This window comes from Scatophagus argus, chromosome 8 (genome assembly GCF_020382885.2).
Source record: "Scatophagus argus isolate fScaArg1 chromosome 8, fScaArg1.pri, whole genome shotgun sequence".
Classification (NCBI taxonomy): Eukaryota; Metazoa; Chordata; class Actinopteri; family Scatophagidae; genus Scatophagus; species Scatophagus argus.
The window spans coordinates 18,489,510-18,508,564 of NC_058500.1; the positions used below are offsets into that span (position 1 = coordinate 18,489,510).

At 40.9% G+C, this 19,055-nt stretch overlaps 1 protein-coding gene across 3 annotated transcripts in view; it reads left to right on the plus strand.

Annotated features, from left to right (window-relative positions):
- The window catches only part of cep104 (centrosomal protein 104), a 31,788-nt gene that overhangs the window by 10,263 nt on the left and 2,470 nt on the right, over positions 1-19,055 (plus strand). For 2 of the 3 annotated variants that reach the window (XM_046396728.1, XM_046396727.1), the window contains 12 exons: positions 732-947; positions 1,424-1,591; positions 2,985-3,158; positions 6,961-7,137; positions 10,194-10,394; positions 11,317-11,412; positions 11,693-11,777; positions 12,187-12,259; positions 12,477-12,585; positions 12,696-12,834; positions 14,168-14,235; positions 16,788-16,875. In XM_046396728.1, coding sequence (XP_046252684.1) covers positions 732-947; positions 1,424-1,591; positions 2,985-3,158; positions 6,961-7,137; positions 10,194-10,394; positions 11,317-11,412; positions 11,693-11,777; positions 12,187-12,259; positions 12,477-12,585; positions 12,696-12,834; positions 14,168-14,235; positions 16,788-16,875 — 1,594 coding nt within the window. The remainder of the gene's footprint in view (positions 1-731; positions 948-1,423; positions 1,592-2,984; positions 3,159-6,960; positions 7,138-10,193; positions 10,395-11,316; positions 11,413-11,692; positions 11,778-12,186; positions 12,260-12,476; positions 12,586-12,695; positions 12,835-14,167; positions 14,236-16,787; positions 16,876-19,055) is intronic. The other variant, XR_006844077.1, reaches the window with a different exon arrangement.

A 19,055-nucleotide genomic window follows, 5' to 3' on the forward strand; every position in this document is an offset into this window, starting at 1 on the left:
TATTAATAATCCACTTTCTGCTTGCATGAATTGTCATATTAAACAATTTAGCCCAGTGTAACACCTACCTTAAGCCTCTGTGGTGTTGGAACACAGAGAATATAGGGAGATTATGACCAGCAGGGGCTTTTATGCTTTACTCACCTCCTACACAGACCAGCTCTTCTGCAGGTTTTGATTTCACTATTTAATTAAAAGTGTTCAACAGTTGGCTGACTCTAGCGGCTGCCAACCTGGCCTCAAGGAGGGGCTTTGAGCCTCTTTTGAGGCTGCTTTGTGCCAGTTGGCACCTGGACACAGCATCCAGTGCTGACTGGATGGAGTTTAGGATTATATAGAAGGGGTTAAAAGTTCCTTGTCATCGTGATGCTAAATAATAGAGAATTAGTGAAAAGAGCAAGGGTAGAAGTGATCATTTTTTCGTAAGCTTGGACATCTTTTTCAGATTTGAAAGAGTAGATCTGTTTGCTTTGAACTTTTGAACTGAGGGATCTCTATGTACTGTTTTGGTTGCAGATAAATGTGTCTATCTATCTATCTATCTATCTATCTGTATATATATGTGTATATATACATATACACACACAAACACACACATACACATGATATATATATATATACATATATGTATATATATATATTTTTTTTTTAAAAATGTAATTAAAAATGTGAAAGTTGTATGGTGTATGTAAATATTATATTCCAGGCATGTTCTTGTCTTATGCTAACAGGTTACCAGTGTGCCTTATGATGAGAGGCCGCTGCCTGCCCTTCAGAGGAAAGACCGGTCTGTGGAGGCCATCCAGAGCCCTGCAGAGCACCACTCCCCCCAACCTGATGCTCAAAGGACTCCACATAGCCCTGACATGAGCGGAAAGCCAGAGCCCCTTACGGAGAAGGCCCAGAGAGAGGCTGGCCTTCCAGTAGAGGTCTATGGAGAAAGCCTGGTAAGAAAAAAACAGGTCCATGGCACCAGCTAAGCTGTCCAAAGAGTTCCCTTTTCCAGGGTTTTTATTTTTTCCACATATGTGCTCCAAAAAAACTTTCTGGCATCCCTTAATGATATTCTATGCATTATTACCCTATATGAGGTTTCACGGATATATTTATGTCAACATATTTGTCAGCAGATAACAAGATGCAACAGTACAGAAATTTTAAATAATTTTTGATCCACTGAGATCCATTGATATAAATAATGGTTTGTGCAGCTTTAAGGGACTAAAGGGACCAAAAAAACATTTTCATAAATAAATTAGTATTGACAAGTACATGGCTTTGTAATATAATGTATATACACGGTATACGTGTAAATCTATATCCTATATACCTATATCCACACATCTCCTGTAAAATCCACATAACTGATGTTTTATATATTTAACAACCTTTGGTTAATCTTTTGTCCTCTCCTCTTTTCCAGGTAGCTGGTGTGTATTCCAAATCATGGTCCTGCAGAGAGGATGCCCTCGTGGCTGTGTACAAGAAACTTTTGGAGCTATCACCCAGAACTCCCAGGGAAGAGTTGAGAACCATGATAAGAGCTGCAGTCTTCCTGATCAAGAAGACCCTCCTAGATAAAGTGTCACCTGTGAGTCACTTCCTTCAAAGAAAACTGTTAGGGTGTGAATGAATCTTATTGAAACGTTATGTACTTTATCACTGTCAAAGGCTTCTTTAAAATATGTTCTTTTGATTCCTGTTACAACGAGAGCTAAGGTTTATGTTGTTAAATCATGACACACACTCACACATGCAGTCTCTTAACAGTGATCCCCCTGTACCATGTGCAACCCCAGTTCTCTCTCCTAGAGCTTGCTTCCTTAAACAAACAGCTTTGACAAAGATGGCCTTGTAACTCCTCCCTAGAAGTTGTCTACAGCTTGTATGGTAATGAAAAGGGTAGTGCTTCAATAATTCTAATGATTTATTTTCCTAGCTACATTGATATGCAGAATGCTCCACTAAGATGTTAACTGGCTAATCTGTTGCTCCCCAAATGCGCTTTAGTTTAGTTATGTGGGAACTCAGTGGTCTACAATGTATGTTTAATGTCATTACATTCAGGGTCTGAAAGTGGCCCAGAGTGTTACAGGTATTTAGAGTATAAGGTGTTTTCACACTTGTAGTTTATTTGGTCCAGACCAAGGGAAAAAAATCTTGTTGCATTTCAGTCCTGACAAAGTTCCTTTTCACACAGTAAACACGAAGTTAGGCAGACTGACAGTCACATGCTTTTTACTGAACCTAAATGAACTGACAATGCACACAGTGTAGGATACAAGCAGAGCAATTTTACCAGCTTTGACCTATTCATTAATAAATACTCATGCTGATGTGTTGCCATGGTTACCAAGTGAGTTGCATAAATATAATTAAAAAGAACAATTGTAAGATTCTTCTTGATCAGATTTCGCAATTAACAGATGGATTTATTCAATTTTAGCTTTTGAAATTTTTGCAAATAATGTGTCTGCTATAATAAAATCCAGTGGTTGGCTCCAGGGTTTTACTGGAAGTGAGTCAAGACCACCCCTTTTTCGCAATCTTGGCCTACTTGTTTTTTCCACACCCAGTTTACGTGTTCTCATATCCCCAAATTAACTGACTTTGGTGGGAACGTACCTGGTTTTGAAACCTAATTTCCCAATAAGACAGATGTAAGTCGACTCTAAATCTATGTACTAAATACAAAATTCCACAAATATTCACGATGCACTGGTAATTCGGATTTGTGGCATCTTCGTTTTCCACAGCCTTTTAGGTTGTCTGGTTGTCTTGTTAGTGAGTGCAGAAAAACCCAGCACAACCTCCATTCACAACTACTGAATGACACTCTCCATCTGCATACTCTAACCAAGTCAAACTAAACACTGCTAGCCTAGCCAGGTCTAGCCTCTCTGCTAATTGACATCACCCTGGTGCTAGATTTTCTTGTAAGGTCCACTTGTTTATTTTTAAGTCTCCACTGGCTCTTTCCTAAGGTCTTCCATGCTTCCTTGAAGCTGCTGCAGTTACTACTGAGCCAGCTGATCCCAGATCTGGGGCTGGGCCGGGCCGAGATGATCCACTGCTTGGAGCAGACCTGGCCCAACCTGCTGGCCAGGACCGGAGAGTCAGCCAGCCGCCCGCGGGCTGCAGCTATAGCATTCATACAGGTATTGTAACACACTGGACTTAAGTTCAATTGGCACCAGTGGCAACAGTTGATTTCCATAGTCATTTTGCTTCTTGTTAGCATGCCATCCTTAGTAGCTTTGGTTTGACCGAGGAGAAGAGGATTTTACAATCTGCTTTCACTTATGCTGTCATCTTCCCTAATTTAGAACTCTGTGAATTCTTTTGTCTGATAACGTTGAAATATCAGCACCCTCTTCTTTTTTTAGTCCCCAAAAACATGGACATTTTTACATTTTGCTGCAAAATAACCCAGAAAACTTCTTGCCAAAAGACTGGCATACAGTGTAAATTGTACTGAATGGGGTATTGAGTTGATCGTTTTTTTTGTTTATTATATCTCTTATTTGTTTATTATATCTCAAATTTGAATTTGTGGTGATTTCTACACATACCATGAGGGTGGAACATTTTGTCACAAATACAGAAGGTTTTAGTAACCTCCCTATCCCATGAGGTGACTCTCAAGGGTGGAACAGTAACCAAGACAGCATGACAGCAATCCTGAAAACATTATGAATAAAATCAGTTCAACTGTGCAGTAATAAAACAGACCTTCAAAACACCTAAATGCAATAGACACGGTAGTATTAAATTCTAAAGCAGTGAGAATGCAGTTTATTTTCTTTATCATTAAAGAGTACACTGATGTGTGCTTCTCTGACAGAGCAACTCATCATTTATATACAGTGTACAGATTACCTCAGAATAACAGTATCACCACTATAGTGTTCTCATACACTACATAGACAAAAGTATCCAGACACACCTCTTTATGGGACTGTTTATCAGGGGTTGTGCTAGGCCCCTTACTTCCAGTGAAGGGAAATCTTTATACTTCAGGCAACAGTTTGGGGAAGGCCCTTTTCTATTCCAGCATGACTGTGCCCCATTGCACAAAGCAAAGTCCATAAAGACATGGTTGGATGAGTTTGATGTGGAAGAACCTGACTGGCCCACACAGATCCCTGACCTCAACGCCATCAAACACCTTTGGGATGAACTGGAACGGAGGCTGTGAGCCAGGCCTTTTGATCCAACATCAGTGTCTGACCTCACAAATGTTCTGCTGCATGAATGGGCTAAAATTCCCACAGAAACACCCCAACGTCTTGTGGAAAGCTTTCCAAAAACAGTGGAAGCTGTTGTAGCTGCAGAGCTGTTAATGTATTTATAATGTGATGTCATTAAAGCCCCTGTTGCTGTGACAGTCAGGTGCCCCGAATCTTTTGTCTGTATTGTGTAGACTAATAAACAGAACAGTGATGAAGTACTGTCCTCCCTCACTTCCTCTCTGTTAAATGTCATCTGCTTTGAGAGACTGAAGCCAGTTAAGTAGCAAGCCAAGAGACAAAGCTGCACTATGCTTTTTTTAGGTGACAAACATAACATAGAGGTAAATGGCGGCACAAGATAATTTAGATGTTTTCAAGAAGTTGAGTAATAAAAGAAGATAAAATCTTTCTAAAAGATTCCTTTACTGAATTGTCTTGGCAAAAGAACAACAACTTGCCTTTAGTACTCTGAGCTCACTCTTAATGCTCTGTCTCTAATGCCGAGCCCATCCACCTTATGGAGTAAAACTTGAGATCTTATCCATTGAGCACCACAAACGTGTTTGACTTTGTGCTGAAAATATGGACTCAGCTTTCACTTTGGTTATACAGGGACCAGATGGCTCCAGTACCCCAGATTTCCAATATACCCCTGCAGAGTTTCTTGGGGAACGTAGTTGTAGGCCTTATCAAAGTCCACAAAACACATACCGACTATATGGTCAAACTTCCATGATGACCTCGGCAAGCCTGCAAGGATAAAGAGCTTGTCCGCTGTTCCACACCCAGAACGGAGTCTGCACTGGCCCTCTTAGACCTGAGATTTGACAGTCAGTGGGCCAACCTCAGCGACCTCTGCCAGGGTTATGTTTGAAGCTCCCCCGAGTCTTCAGACTCTGTCCGTTCCACAGTTGATAAATACCCATAAGACACATAACACTCAGTGACTGTGAATATATGCAACTGAGGACAACCTGATTATATTTTTATGCTTAACTGGCTGTGTATGTACAAGTAAACATAGATAAGGGTTGTGTTTTAATTGAGCTTGTTCCTTCCAGATGAAATCAGTCCAGTGGACAACACTTGGGTAGCATTAGAAGAATTACTAGAAAGTCGCTTTATTTACACATGACACAGTACGCAAACAGAAGGAACAACCTCATTGTTTGCAAAACTCAATCCAACTTTCCTCCAAGGGCAAACTTGGAAAACAAAGATTACCTATGTGTGCTTGATGCTTTTGTTGGTCTCTCTCTGTTTTTTTGGATTAACACAACAGTTTTATTGACATATACTACTTAGTCTCTTTGAAATTGGATTATTTTCCCAAGAGAAACACATGTCTAAATAAAAGTTACAGAGAGCTTGCAACTTCTTAACAGTGAAAGAGAGAGATTTATGAGTCTCCCTAGGCCGAGTGTGGCCACTTGGGAGAGCATGTGTATAAACATGACAAGTATTTATGAAGTCAGGATTAAAAATGAAATTTTCTGACCAAATGTAATTTTTTGATAACATTATAAACCCCATACTTTTAAACACCATGCCATTTCTTTCAGATTGACCTGATATTAGAGCTTACCCGGAATTCCACTTAACCTTTTCTCTGTTGCTCAAGTTGAGCCTTTTTCAACATGTATGCACATATCTTTCCACTGACTGATTGGCAGACAAGAAATGTGGAGAGAGGATATAACTTTTTCAGGAACTGAAAAGACATTTCAGCACCATTTAAATATAAAACTAAACTTCTGCATGTTTGTGTCTGTGCCTCTAATTTTATCACGTAGAGTGTGCAGAACCTAATATGTGGAAGTTGTTTAAAAAGGATCTTGAAAGGCCTGAAGTTAGCTTTCCTGACATGAGCTTGATTGCAGAGGTCTGACTGCTGTGTGCTGCAGCACTGTAGTGTAGCTTGATATACAGGGTGAGTTAGGAGGCATCTGAAGGGCTGTCATGCTCTGCCTCAGCCTTCAGACAAGTCCCATGTTGTAATCACCCTCACTGCCCAAAGTGCCTCCTTGTATCCCTTAACTTGAACCGAGCCAATAGAACAGGTGTTTTGTTATTTGTGCACTACTGCACTAGTGTGGCTCTCTTTCACATGTACTGGTGGGTGGGAGCAGAAAGTGTTACTGATGGACTGAGTGATGATGTGCAGTACACAAGTGAAGAACATGTCTAAGGGTGAACATTCATAATGTGCATTTGCTTAGTGAAATGTGTTGCAGTGCACTCTCGCATGGGTGAACGTATGTTGAGTAAGAAAGGGAGGATCCCTCTGAAATCATTGCCCGGCCCTTCTGGATCTGTTCGCTGATTTGTTAGAGCAGTGCCCGAGTGGTTCTGTCTGTGTAGAGGACAGTCAGTTTTTGTTTTTTTTTTTTGTGTGTGTGTGCATGTTGTTTCCCATATTTCTGAAATCTATCCCACCACCCTCAAAGGCTAAAATGGCAAACAACTGGGAGAAGTTTTTCCAAGAGCCTTCGTCTGTCTTGCTTTAATTGTACTCTTGTATTCATGTCATGTCATGACTTGTCCCTCTAGCAGATGTTTGTGTTGAATGACAAATGACCATGTGTAGCATCACACAGATATGTTTTGTTAGTGACTTACAGCACATATATTACATAAATTAAAGGTACACACTGTAAGTCTACTATTACATTACTCGACTTTTATGCTGTAAAATTTCATCCTCTTTGTCATGTCTCATGCCTTTTAGGAAATTGCTGTTTTGAAGGATGTACGTAACCTGCAGTTAATCCCTGGTGAGCTTGTGAAGCCCTTCAAATCTAACTTCCCCTCTCGACTGGCTCAGAGTCGGGCTGAACTGCTTGAGAAGCTACTCGCTGAAATGGGTGCAGAGAACTCTGGTTTCACTCTGGAGAATGTCATGACGGTAAAAACAACTCAAACATGCTAAATGCATCCATCCAACCATCCCGCTTTATCCCAGCTCACTACGGGCAAGAGGTGGGGTACAACCCAGACTGGTTTGTCAGTCAGTTGCGGGGCCGACACACAAAGACAGACAATCACATGCTCACACACAGGAGCAATGTAGAGTAGCCATTAACCTAAGGTGCATCTTTTTGGGATTGTGGGAGGAAGCTGAAGTACCCAGAAAAAACCCATGCAGGCACAGGGAGAACATGGAACCCTCTTGCTGTGAGGTGACAGTGCTAACCAAATTGTCACACTGACCCTGTTAGAAATATTGTGGAAGATAAACTAGATGTTTTTAGGGGATTGTATGGCTGTAATATCACAAAGATAGCTTTTAAATGTACTAATTATCAGAAGCAGCCAAAACAGTGCCAGGCAGTCAAAATCTCAGAGGCTGTCACAGATTTCTATGCTAAAGTCAACAACTGCTGAGTGTCAACAGTAAAATGCTTGTATTATTCCACTTTACCAGTAGGCACCCATCATGATGATTTTCCATTACATTTGGCTTAGTAATTATGGTGTGACTAATGGAAAGACCGTTCAGATCACCCAGCCAGGCTTTCAGTAACCTCATCTGAGGCAATGTTGTCACCATTGGCATCTACTTTACATCCCTTGCACTGCACCAGTTTTCAGCGGTGCCATAATATCTACATGCAAACAATACAGCTGTTGACCAGGCCAGCCTCAATGACAACCTTTCCCGTCCTCTATCTAGTTTACAACCGGTCCTATGCCCATCCCCCTCCACTTTGCCCTCTTGTTGACTTTACACGGCTTTTATCAGTGAGAGCAAATTGTTAGGTTTGTCTTCAGAGTTTCTCCACCTTCTAAAGCTGGAGTCACACACATAGCATTGGATGGCCCGAGTGTGCATGTTAGTGCAAGCTTGCTCAGCGACTGCCCCCTTTGTGTTTGCTGCGTCCCATATTTGCCTGGGAAACATTTGCAGTCCTGATTGAGATGTGACATGTGTGCTGTGCTGTCTTCACAGTCTGCATTTTCTCCTTACTATCACAATGAACAGTTTGACTAGAAAAACATATGAGATACCAGGTTTAAACATAAACTCAGTGAGGAATAGATTGTGAAAGATTGCATTGATGTCGATACTCCTGATAAGCCACTGTGCTAATGAGATTTGGTTCTAGTTTGCATACCAGCTTACAACGGATATTATTCTTGTTACGAATAGACACTTTGCATATCACTGCTTTTTTATCCGGCAGCAGATCAACTGCGACAGAGTTGCTACAGACAGTGTCTTCAGGACTGTGGACAAATATTCCCATGGTTGTAAAAATATTTTGGATCCTTGATCCTTGCTAACAGAGATCGTCAGGCCTGGCCTGATACTATTATGTGGTGAAAAGCAATGTAGCTTTTAATTAAGAAGTACAGAAGGTTCTGTTTGATTGCTTTGTTCCTATGAGGAAAAATCATCCATGCACAGCATACAGATGGATACAGTAGATATGTAAACATCAGTGTGTGCTATGAAGGTGGTGAAGTGGGGCGCATACATTAATTTTTTCAGCCTTAGAACTTCAAACCTAATCTTCGCTTCTAAATTTGAATGAAGGTATATGCACATCTATACACATTTAACCCTGCTAATACGCACATAAACCTGCTCATACCATAGTTGTGCCTTTGATTTGGTGGTAGTAGCACCCTTCAAACTCAAGTTTCATAACAGACACAGGTCATATGTTTTAATTAATTTAATACACTCAAGAAGCTTGGTAAATGACTGAATCCTTCAATCCACAGCTAAAACCTCTACTGGTGTCTGTCTCTAGCTCATGCAGCTAGCCCTCTTGAGAGCTCTACAGTGTTAGCCCAGCCGTGGTTTGAACATTTTTCCTTTTTTGTCCGCTGTTACCTGGGTGATCTGCTCCCAGTGAAAAAAAAGGGGTGATTGAATTTCCTGTAAGTGAAATGAAAAGTTGTCAGCACAGACAACAGAGACTAATGGCAAGCTGTCCCTGAGCCTGTTGAGCAAGGATGGGCCGCCTTTGTAGATAGTTTACCTCTGGATGTTAATGTTCTCCACTGGCAGCACTGCCATTGTGTTGGGGTTCTCTTCACAGAGATTATGTCAGATAATGGGCTCTTCTCATGATGTATACTCCCTTCAATAATGCTGCTGTTTAGCAAATGAAACTAGACTGTCCATATAAAGCAAATACTTCATGAAACATTGACCTTTGTCGATTTAAAAGTAAGCACCGAATATTTTCTGTGCCTTGTTTCTCCAACATACTGTAGGTAAGACAAGGGAGGGCAAGTTTAATTTGATTTCATTTTTCAAACACAGACACAATTTAAACTGTCTTATGAAAGCATAAGTAGTGCATTGGAAAAAGAAATGTGGACCAGCAAGTTTCTTGAGGTTGAAGAAGTTAATCAAAGCCATAAGTAAAGTGTGCACTTCATAATTAAGTTGAAAGTCACTAAAATTGGCACACGGATCCTCAGGAAATTGGATCCATCTGTGTTGTTTAGGGCTGATTTTATGTTGACTGTTTATTATGAATAGGAGTTGTGTCCTCAGTCCTCCTGATTCTATTCTGACTTTTGATCAATTAAATTTTGTAGTTAATATGTAAGTTTAGTCTTTGTCAGTCCCACATATGTGTACATTTGAAACCCAGTTATGCGTTCTCATGGCCAAGAAACTGACTTCTTTGGGTGATTTATAGCTGGGGGAAAAACAAGTTTTATTAATCACCTACATTCCCTCCACGATTACAGAAACCTGGTTTCTGCTATACATGGTGTTTATTATGGTGTAGTAACTGTAAACAAGTTACCTAAGTTAAAATTTAACCTGTCTTTCAGTTGCAATTAAGTTTCATGCCAACAAAAAAAATTGTCTTCTTTCTGTTTAGGACAACCCAAAGTTCAGAGTGTCTAATTGCATGTGTTTCAGCAGTAATATCCAGTCAATCCAGTCTTCTTCAGTGTTCATATGTTAATACAAAGCGTGTTTTCCTCCATCAGTTCTGTACAGCGGCTTTGGAGCACAGCGCGCCATTTGTTCGGGAGCTGGCATTGCGCATCATCTTGTCCATGTACCAGCATCACAGAGCTGCTGTTCTCAGCTACTTGCCACCCAACGATGCTGCTGCACGGAAGAACTTCCTCTACAAGACCCTCTTTGATGGCTTTGCCAAGATTGATGGAAAACTAGTAGATACTCAGGTGTGAAGTGTTTTTTTTCCTTTACTGCCAGTGAATCTGTTATTGGTACTTAACATTTTCACTTCTAGAAGGTATATTAGAAATCAATGAAATCATAAAATTTCTGACTCTTACATGGGTGTCTGTATTCACTGCATCTGATTTACTTTCCTCAACCTGATTGTCTGTCCACATTTACTTGAAACAGACTGTAGGCAGCAAGGAGCAGCTGGCTGAGGGACAGTGAGCCTGTCAGACATAGCAGATGAAAGGACTATCTCAAGCTGATAAGCAATGAGCTTGTCATGTGATGTCTTTTTATTTTTTTAAGCTGACAGTAACAAGGAAGAAGAGATTGGGTTTCATGTTGAACAGAGAGATAACTGCCTCCACAACTTTGCCAAAGCCATCACAAACAGTCTGTGTTTGACCTGTTTGACAAAGCACACTTTTGTACATTGACTTTGCACATTATCAATACACAACTATCATCTTGAATGTTAGCAAAATGGTGACAGCATTTGTTGTTGTGTACCACAACAAATGACAAATTGAGTTACTACAAATACAGCTTGTGGTGGAACACTGCCATAGTGAAATATTTGTTTTACCGAAGAGTTTATTACTCACCAAGTGACCAAGCTTTATGTCATACTGGCATGCTTAGAGACCTAGCCTTCCCATGACGTAATGGCCATCCTGTTGAGTAGTGCTCAAGTGCTAAAATGTCTGATCATGCGCTCATAAGTGTGAGTCACTGCCAGCCAAAGCAAACCACATCACTGCAGCTCTGAGAGTCTGCAGAGCCTAAAGCCGTGCAACTTTAAAAAGACGACAATAAAATAATATCTGCCGTAGTGAGGAGGAAAGATCTGTGATGCTGAAATGATATTAACGGGAGAAAGAAATGACTGTGGTTTATGGCATGTTTCTTCTCATCCAGACTTTGAAGAAGGGAGGTGGTCAGCAGGAGGGGCAAAAAGAAAAGGATGAGATCCACTCTCTTCAGGAGCAGCTGGCTGCCTTGAAAGAGATCACAGTAGGTGGAGCTGTCATCAAACTGCAATTACATCACTTCTTGAAATGGCTGCTAAGCTGTACTGGCTCCACACAGACTTTTTACTCTCTAGGTGGTCAAAAACTCAGTTATTCACATGAACAGATAATACTGGTAATACCATGTGAAGAGGAGTTCCATCATTCGTCTGACACGGTCTATGTCTGAATTCACTGGTTAAGTTGTGTAGTTTTTTGTGTGATAGCATCTCTTTTGGTTGGCTTTGTGATGTCTGTTCTCACTTTTCTGTCCTCTTGTGAAGGAGAGTGGCAGTGAAGGCACCAAAGGACAAATGGCCAAGAAAGAATCTCCCAAGGTTGAGAAAGAGTCTCAAAAATCTGGCAAAGGTACACATGTTTAAGTAGAAAGAAGCAGGAAAAAAGCACCTCAGATCTTACTGTCACTAAGGGATATTGCTTTGCAGCACAAAACATCTTTAGAGACATCTAAGAACTAATGCTAAGTCCTTCAAAAGTTCCCCGTTCCTGTGCAAGTAGAAAATTTGAAGGCAGCTCTGAGGTCCTGACTTGTGACGTTAATAGTAGAGCCCATGATAGTTTGTCATATTTGTCCTCATTCTTGTTTTAATCGTATGTTTCAGATCTTCTTCATCTTTATACCATGTTTAAGTTCTGTGAGACCTGTGTTGTTTCTGATTGTTGACGAGCTCTGGATCTCATTGGGTTAATAATCTGAAAGGTGTCCTCAGTTTAGTGCAGTCATGGTAAGTAACAGATATGTCTTCTTTATTTCCAGCTGTCACAAAAGTGCCCCATAACAAGAAAATAAACAGCCTTGACGTCCAGCAAACTATTAACTATCTTGACAAGTAAGTGACTCATAACTCAGTGGAGCTCTCAAAAGACACTGCATTAATAGAAACAATGAATATAGCATATTAACTTGGTGTCGATTTCACAGATGTGGGGTTTCTGTGCAATTTTCACACAGTCAGTTCTTCTTTAATGCATTATTTTTTTTATGTCATGAGTGTGCAGTGCTTTGAAGAAAAATGATCTGATCTGCTGCTTGATCTGATCTTTCAGCTTGTGTATATTCTGTGGTAAAAAGGATGAATCATTCACAGAGGACGGATTGGATCTTCACTACTGGAAACACTGTCCTATGCTGAGACGCTGTGATGAATGTAGACAGGTAGACTGTTACATTTTCAGAAGTGTTGGCACATTTTTAGTCCCTCAGGAAGAGGGACGTCTGTTTTAGCCACTGACTTGGCAGTAAAACTAGAAGCTGTGTGTTCACAGGTAGTTGAGATAGCCAGCCTCACCGAGCACCTGCTGGGTGAATGTGAAAGCAGGTCCAAGTTCAGCCAGTGTCCACGCTGCTCAGAGGCCGTGGCCACTGAAGATCTGACTCGACATGTCCAGGGTCCCACCTGCAACCGTGAGTTCTCTGCCTCACTCTTTCATGTCCCTGGAAAATTTCTGAAAATGCTTCATGTGATGAAAATCGGCCGGTTTATTGGCTTTGTTTCAAAAGTGTGTATTTCCTTTTTGAAAGTGAAAGTGGAAGATGGTGATATGGGATAGAGAGATAGGGGTTTAACATGAAACAAAGGTATATGTGAGAGAGCATGTGTCAATAACAAAATGACTTAACCAGAATTACTAAATATAACCAAATAACATACTAAATTCCACTCAAAATGCTTCACTGTTTGACCTTCTAGAGGCAGCGTTCTGTCATGCAATTTATTACAACTTTGTAAACTACAAATTTTTAGTGCCATAGAAGACGGCCCCTTTCAGACAGGTACTTCATCTGTGTAAATGTACTGCCACTTTCACATATCTGTGTGTTCCATAATAGGCACTTCAACAGTTTACCAACTCAGAATTTAGTCAAATTTAATTGAAGAAGTCAACATCATGTTATATAACGGCATGATATTGACATGTATCACACTGAATATTTGGTTGTAGATATTTGACTGGGTGAAACAGCAGCCAGCTGCATGTCTTGCTTATTTTGGGGGTGGCTTACCACAGAGCACAGTGCCAAACTGCCCTTGATTGTCCTCTGATTGATTACTACGATTACTGGCCACTTGGCTTGATATTATCCGTTTAATTAGAATAGCCAGTTTGTCTCATGATGTACATTTCACAATTTCACATAAAAACATAATATCCTCAGTTGGATTAGCCATACAGTACATATATTTGTTCTGACATACTTAGAAGGGGATAAGCACACACTTCTGCTCTGTTTTTACCCCAACTGTTCATAGCCTGGACGACTGAGGCTAACTTTGGTTTCATACTCAGTGATGCTGTGATGGTCATCTCTTTTAATATCTCAATGTTTCATGAAGGGAGATCAAATGTTAGTATTTTTCCAGAGTGTTGGTTGGTTTTAGACTTTTGGAAAGGTACCAAGCCCTGTTGCCAGTATTTATGCTCTGAAAGCTGATGTCAGCTATTCTTACAGGATCCTCTGTTGGGTTTTTTCCAGTTGGATACTGTGCCTCTGTCATAAGCCATATGTTTCCATACGTAATTGACACCAGTGAGCCTTTTGTATTACTATAAACTTCAAGTCGCTCTTACCACTGTTAATTGACCAGAAACTTGAATTGTGATTGGAGATGGATTGTTTTTACCCTTATGTTCCCATTTTTCAAAGGCGTATTGTATTCAAAGATGTTTTTGTGTTTGGGGAAGTTTTTCTCGTGTTGGATAACAGGTGGCTTGCGGGTGTTGTGTTTCTGTTTCAGCCCCCATCTCGGGTAAAGGTTCCAACCACTGTCCTTTGTGTCACAACAATTTCATGGCTGGAGAGGAGGTGAGATTCTGCCGTGACTCATGTTCTCTTGTGAAGCGATGGCTCGACTCAAGAAAATTAGAAATTAACATACAACATGTGGTCTATTTTATGCAAATTCTTTCTTTGCAAAAATAGGTCACTTTTATATAGCTGCTCCCTGGATAGTCAAATTTATAACAAGGAGAAAAAAACAAGTATTTGATAACTCTAGACTGTAAGGTTTTAAAGAACTTGGGCCTTAATTTTACTTGGTGAGCTTTTCTATTTTCCCCTTTTATATCAACACAGAAACTCAAAAGCATCTAATATTAGGCTGGAGGAGAAAACAGGTGTTAAAACAAGGCTATTGTTGGCCTTTAAAGACTTCAAAGCAGGCGAAGCCTTTGTTCTTAATGGGCTGTTTCATTTGTTTCAAGATGAAGCAAATCACATTTTTTGAATTCCTGTTCCGTTGAAGGACGAGTAAGATTAGCTGTTTTTGGATAAAACTTTAATATGTATTTTTTATAGCCATGCTGTCGCTAAACATTTATATAGTAAGGGTTGTTGGACAGATTCAGGTTTTTCTTTCAGTACAGCACTTTTCCCTGCTCAGATGGCTTGGCGCTGTGTAAATGTGGGAAACATTTTCTCCGTAACGTGTTAAAGATTAACTGTTTTAATATAATCAACATTTCTGAGAATGTCATCAAAAATGGGCTGCTGAGTGTGATGAGCGTTTGTCATAATAAAACCTGTCTGTTGAATATTACATGATATAACCACAGGGGGAACAGTTTGATCTCATCTTTGTAAACAAACAGTGCTCGTATTTCTGCACCCTTTAGTGTCAGCTTTCATTTTTTGATCGATACAGATGTTTAAAAAGCAGTGTGCAAGCCTCTCTGCACCACTAAGAGACGTGGCAGTATGGCCTTTCTTTTGTCCTCCGTTATGTTTCTGTCATTGTGAAGTCTAATGAATCATGCAAGTCCTGCAAGAATCCATCTGACCAGCACCTGTCCTGGCTCCTGGCTTTGATATACAGGTGTAACTGTTATGGTTAATGACGGCTCTGATGCATTTCCAGTGTCCCAGTAAGCCACTCCAGTGAGACAGCAGGCACTGTAAAGGAACCAGCACATGTAGCTGAAATGATATTAAGAAGAGCTGTGTTGTTCCTGCATATTACCATAATATTGGGCATGAAAATTCCTGTTGTTTCCTGTTCCTGTTTCCTGTAAGATAAGATAAGATAACATAAGATAAGATAATCCTTTATTGGTCTCATAACTGGGAAATTACAGTGTTACAGCAGCAAACAGGATATAGAGGGTGCAAAGCATGCAAGGAAAAGGGAAGGATGAGCCTTCAAAAAGAATAAATACACAGGAAACAAGTACCTGCAGCTGTACACAGTACAGAAAAGAAAAAGACTATTTACACTAGAGTCCCTCAAGTTATGATTAGTGGATGGATTGATTATTGTACAGATCTGTTTCAGGGACTAAGTATGTAGGTACTGATCCTTGTAGCAGTGTTACATGAGTAAAGATTATTGCACAATTATTACTACACATGTATTATTGCAGGTCTGGTGTGACCATTTGTCCCATTATTACACATGAATTATTGTCCAGATAACACATTCAACAGCTTAAATGTCCAGTCTAACAGCTGTGAATGTTGTGGAGTCTGACAGCAGTGGGCAGGAAGGAGTGGCGGTACCTCTCCTTCACACAGAGTGGGTGTAACAGTCTGTCACTGAAGGAGCTGCCCAGTGCTGTCAGAGTGTCCTGCATGGGATGGGAGTTCCTGAGGAGTGGACAGCTTGGCTATCGTCCTCCGGTCACCCACCTCATCCACTGAGTCCAGGGGGCAGCCCAGGACTGAGGCGGCCCTCCTCACCAGTCTTTCCAGCCTCTTTTTGTCTAGCAAATCACACCATAAAAGATGGCTGATGCCATCACTGAGTCATAAAAGTTCCTGAGGAGTGGACACTGTATTCCAAAGGCCCTCAACCTCCTGAGCAGGTAGAGTCTGCTCTGGCCCTTTTTGTACAGGGTGTCAGTGTTGTCAGTCCAGTCCAGTTTATTGTTTAGGTGAACACCCTGGTACTTGAAGGAGATGACTCTCTCAGTGTCTGTTTCCTGGATGTTCACGAGTGCGGATGAGGTGTGTTGGCGCCTGCTGAAGTCCACCACCAGCTCCTTGGTTTTACTACCATATATTATCAAAAGTGTGTCTCCTGCTCGGCATTGTGGCTGGTCTTGGCAATAATAAAAATGACAATAATTAATGCCCTTTTAATTTATGAGTAAATATACATTGACACATACTATTCAACCTTAGTCAGAATTTGTGATGCCCTTAAAAATCTGACTCACAACATGCAGATGCCTCACACACACCCAGAAAGTCACACTCGCTGCCAGAGCTCTAAACGTCGACCCAATGAAAGGCTGTAGTGTTATTGGGAGGGAGGGCAACCGTACGGGTCTTGACTGGGCCTACAGTCACCCGTGGTTGCCCTGATGGAGAAGGTACCTGGGAGAGGAACAGACTCACTGAGCTACTTTGTCCTGTTCCAGGCCTGGAAGGCTCACCTCATGGGCAGGGAGGGCTGTAAACAAAACTCACGCAGGACTGCGGTGTCCCAGAGAACTCAGCCAGCACAAGGTAAAGCATTCATACACCCTCTGCTTACACCTACCTCCCCAACACTCACTGTGAGAGTTATACAAAGTGTCCATGCTTGTTGGTAAAATTTCATGCTGCAGCTTTTTCACTATTGGTTTCCTGCCTTAGAACACAGAACAAGACACGTAAAAATAGTGAAATATTTAGTTTGGAGCCTGGTGTAGTGGGGGTTTGTGTATCCATTTTGAGGCATCTCACAATCACAGTAGATGTTGTAAATAGATTGTTGATGACTGAAACATTAGAGTCACATCACGTGAAAAGAATCCTGCTTTTTGCACAGGTAAGTAGGATTGTATTGGTCTGGCTGCCCAGTGTTTTGTTAAGGCTCACATTACTTAAATAACCATCATGAAGCTGGAGTGACCTTTAGGCTTGTTTAGCCTTTTCACACTACAGGACCACTGTTGAATATGTCAGCATCGTAATCCTTAAGGTTTTCATTATATCACACCCCATTTCGCAACAAGGCTATTCAGCGTATTTTCACCCTTTTGTTGTCACTGGCAGAATCTGCCTCTCCCCCAGGGATTTAAAATTGCTTATCCTGTAAACTATGTACATGAGTACTAGATGTGACATGGAAAACACAAGCTGATGAATATTATTGTTGCATAACGTTGTTGACTGATTTCTTTTGTCCTCTGTATTAAAGCAACATGGTACCATGAATTCTCTCAGCTCCGGGCTTGTTCACCTGTGCTCTTAACACTATATTAACTAGCTGCTCCTCTTTTGTTGCTTTTCTCAAGGAAAGATGTGCTTGCTGCCCTCTGTGGTCAACACATGTGTAGATTTTGAACTGAACTCTTGAAGCTGTATTATTAAACACACCAGTTACTGCCAGTAACCAAAGGTCTTATTGAATCAAACAGCAACAGGTAGGTCCCAGGTGAGGTGGGGAGCACAGGAGTGCAGTTCTGGGAGCATGCTGCCCTTTCACATCAGGTGTCCTTCTTGCTTTGCCACAGCATACATGTTAAACAAGGTTTTAAAGGAACTAATGGCTCACCAGAGAAAACATTTAGTTTTTGGGTTTTCCCCCAGGAAATAGTTTAGCACAGATGTTTTGCCACCTAAAGAATATTGTCTCATGATTAACCGAGTTAACAGATAATGGCTTAAACAGTAACCACACTCATTTATCTTATACTGTATAAAATATATACTGTATAAAACTGTATTCATGTTGGATGATGTTAGTGAAGGTGAAGTAAGGAAGTCTTCAACCACTGGAAAGGTGGTCTTTTCATTATACTAGGCTGTCTATCTAGTAGAAATACACAAATATTGTTGAAATGGATGCTAAATGATCAGGGAAAACAGAGAGAAACGGCTGTGGTAACCACAATGCACTGCACCACTCCGGCCCACTAAATGCGCCTGCTAAGCCAAGGTTGTGGCTGTGTTTCAGTAATCGTCAGTGGGTTTTGGTGCCTAAACTTAATCAATCAATCCACAGACATACCTCCTCCCTCTGGGAGAGATGTACTCCAAGTTGGGCAGTGCTGTGCTTTGGTTTGTCCAGATGTACTCCTTGCCTGTGTTTGTTGGGTTTATTAGGTTACGGCATGAGGAGTGACACTGGTTAGGGTTACGTTAAGGATATCAGAGTAAACTAATCAAAAGCAGAATGGGGTGGGTTATGCCTTTGCCAGGGTATGATTTGTAAATTTGCATCTGGTTTCAATCAGACACAACATAGCATCCTTGTCATAAATTTTCATATTAAAAAGGCCCTGCAGTGACAGAATCATTACTCATATTTGCTCAGCACTGCCTAGTTGGGTAGTTTGATCTGAGTTTGTGAGCCACCCCTCTTTCTCTCTGTCTGAATCCACATTGTATACTCTTTATGTCTGTGAAGCCAGGCACACAGAAATTGTGGGAGCATTTCCATGCCTGGAGCGGACAAAGAGTTTTGTTGGCAAATGAGCAGGGAGTTCTGAGTGCAGACAACATGAAGGGAAGTTAAACATTGTTTATTTGCATGTACTACCCACATTGTAATGATGCAAATCTGGTTGAAATTTAGCCTCAAGTTTACTCTTAATATAAAGCAAGATGGCTATCTACATTCTAAAACACTGCTGGCTTTTGTTCAGTGTTTTTAGGTGCTAAGTAAGTAAATGAACACAAGTAGTAGCTTAACTGCATAT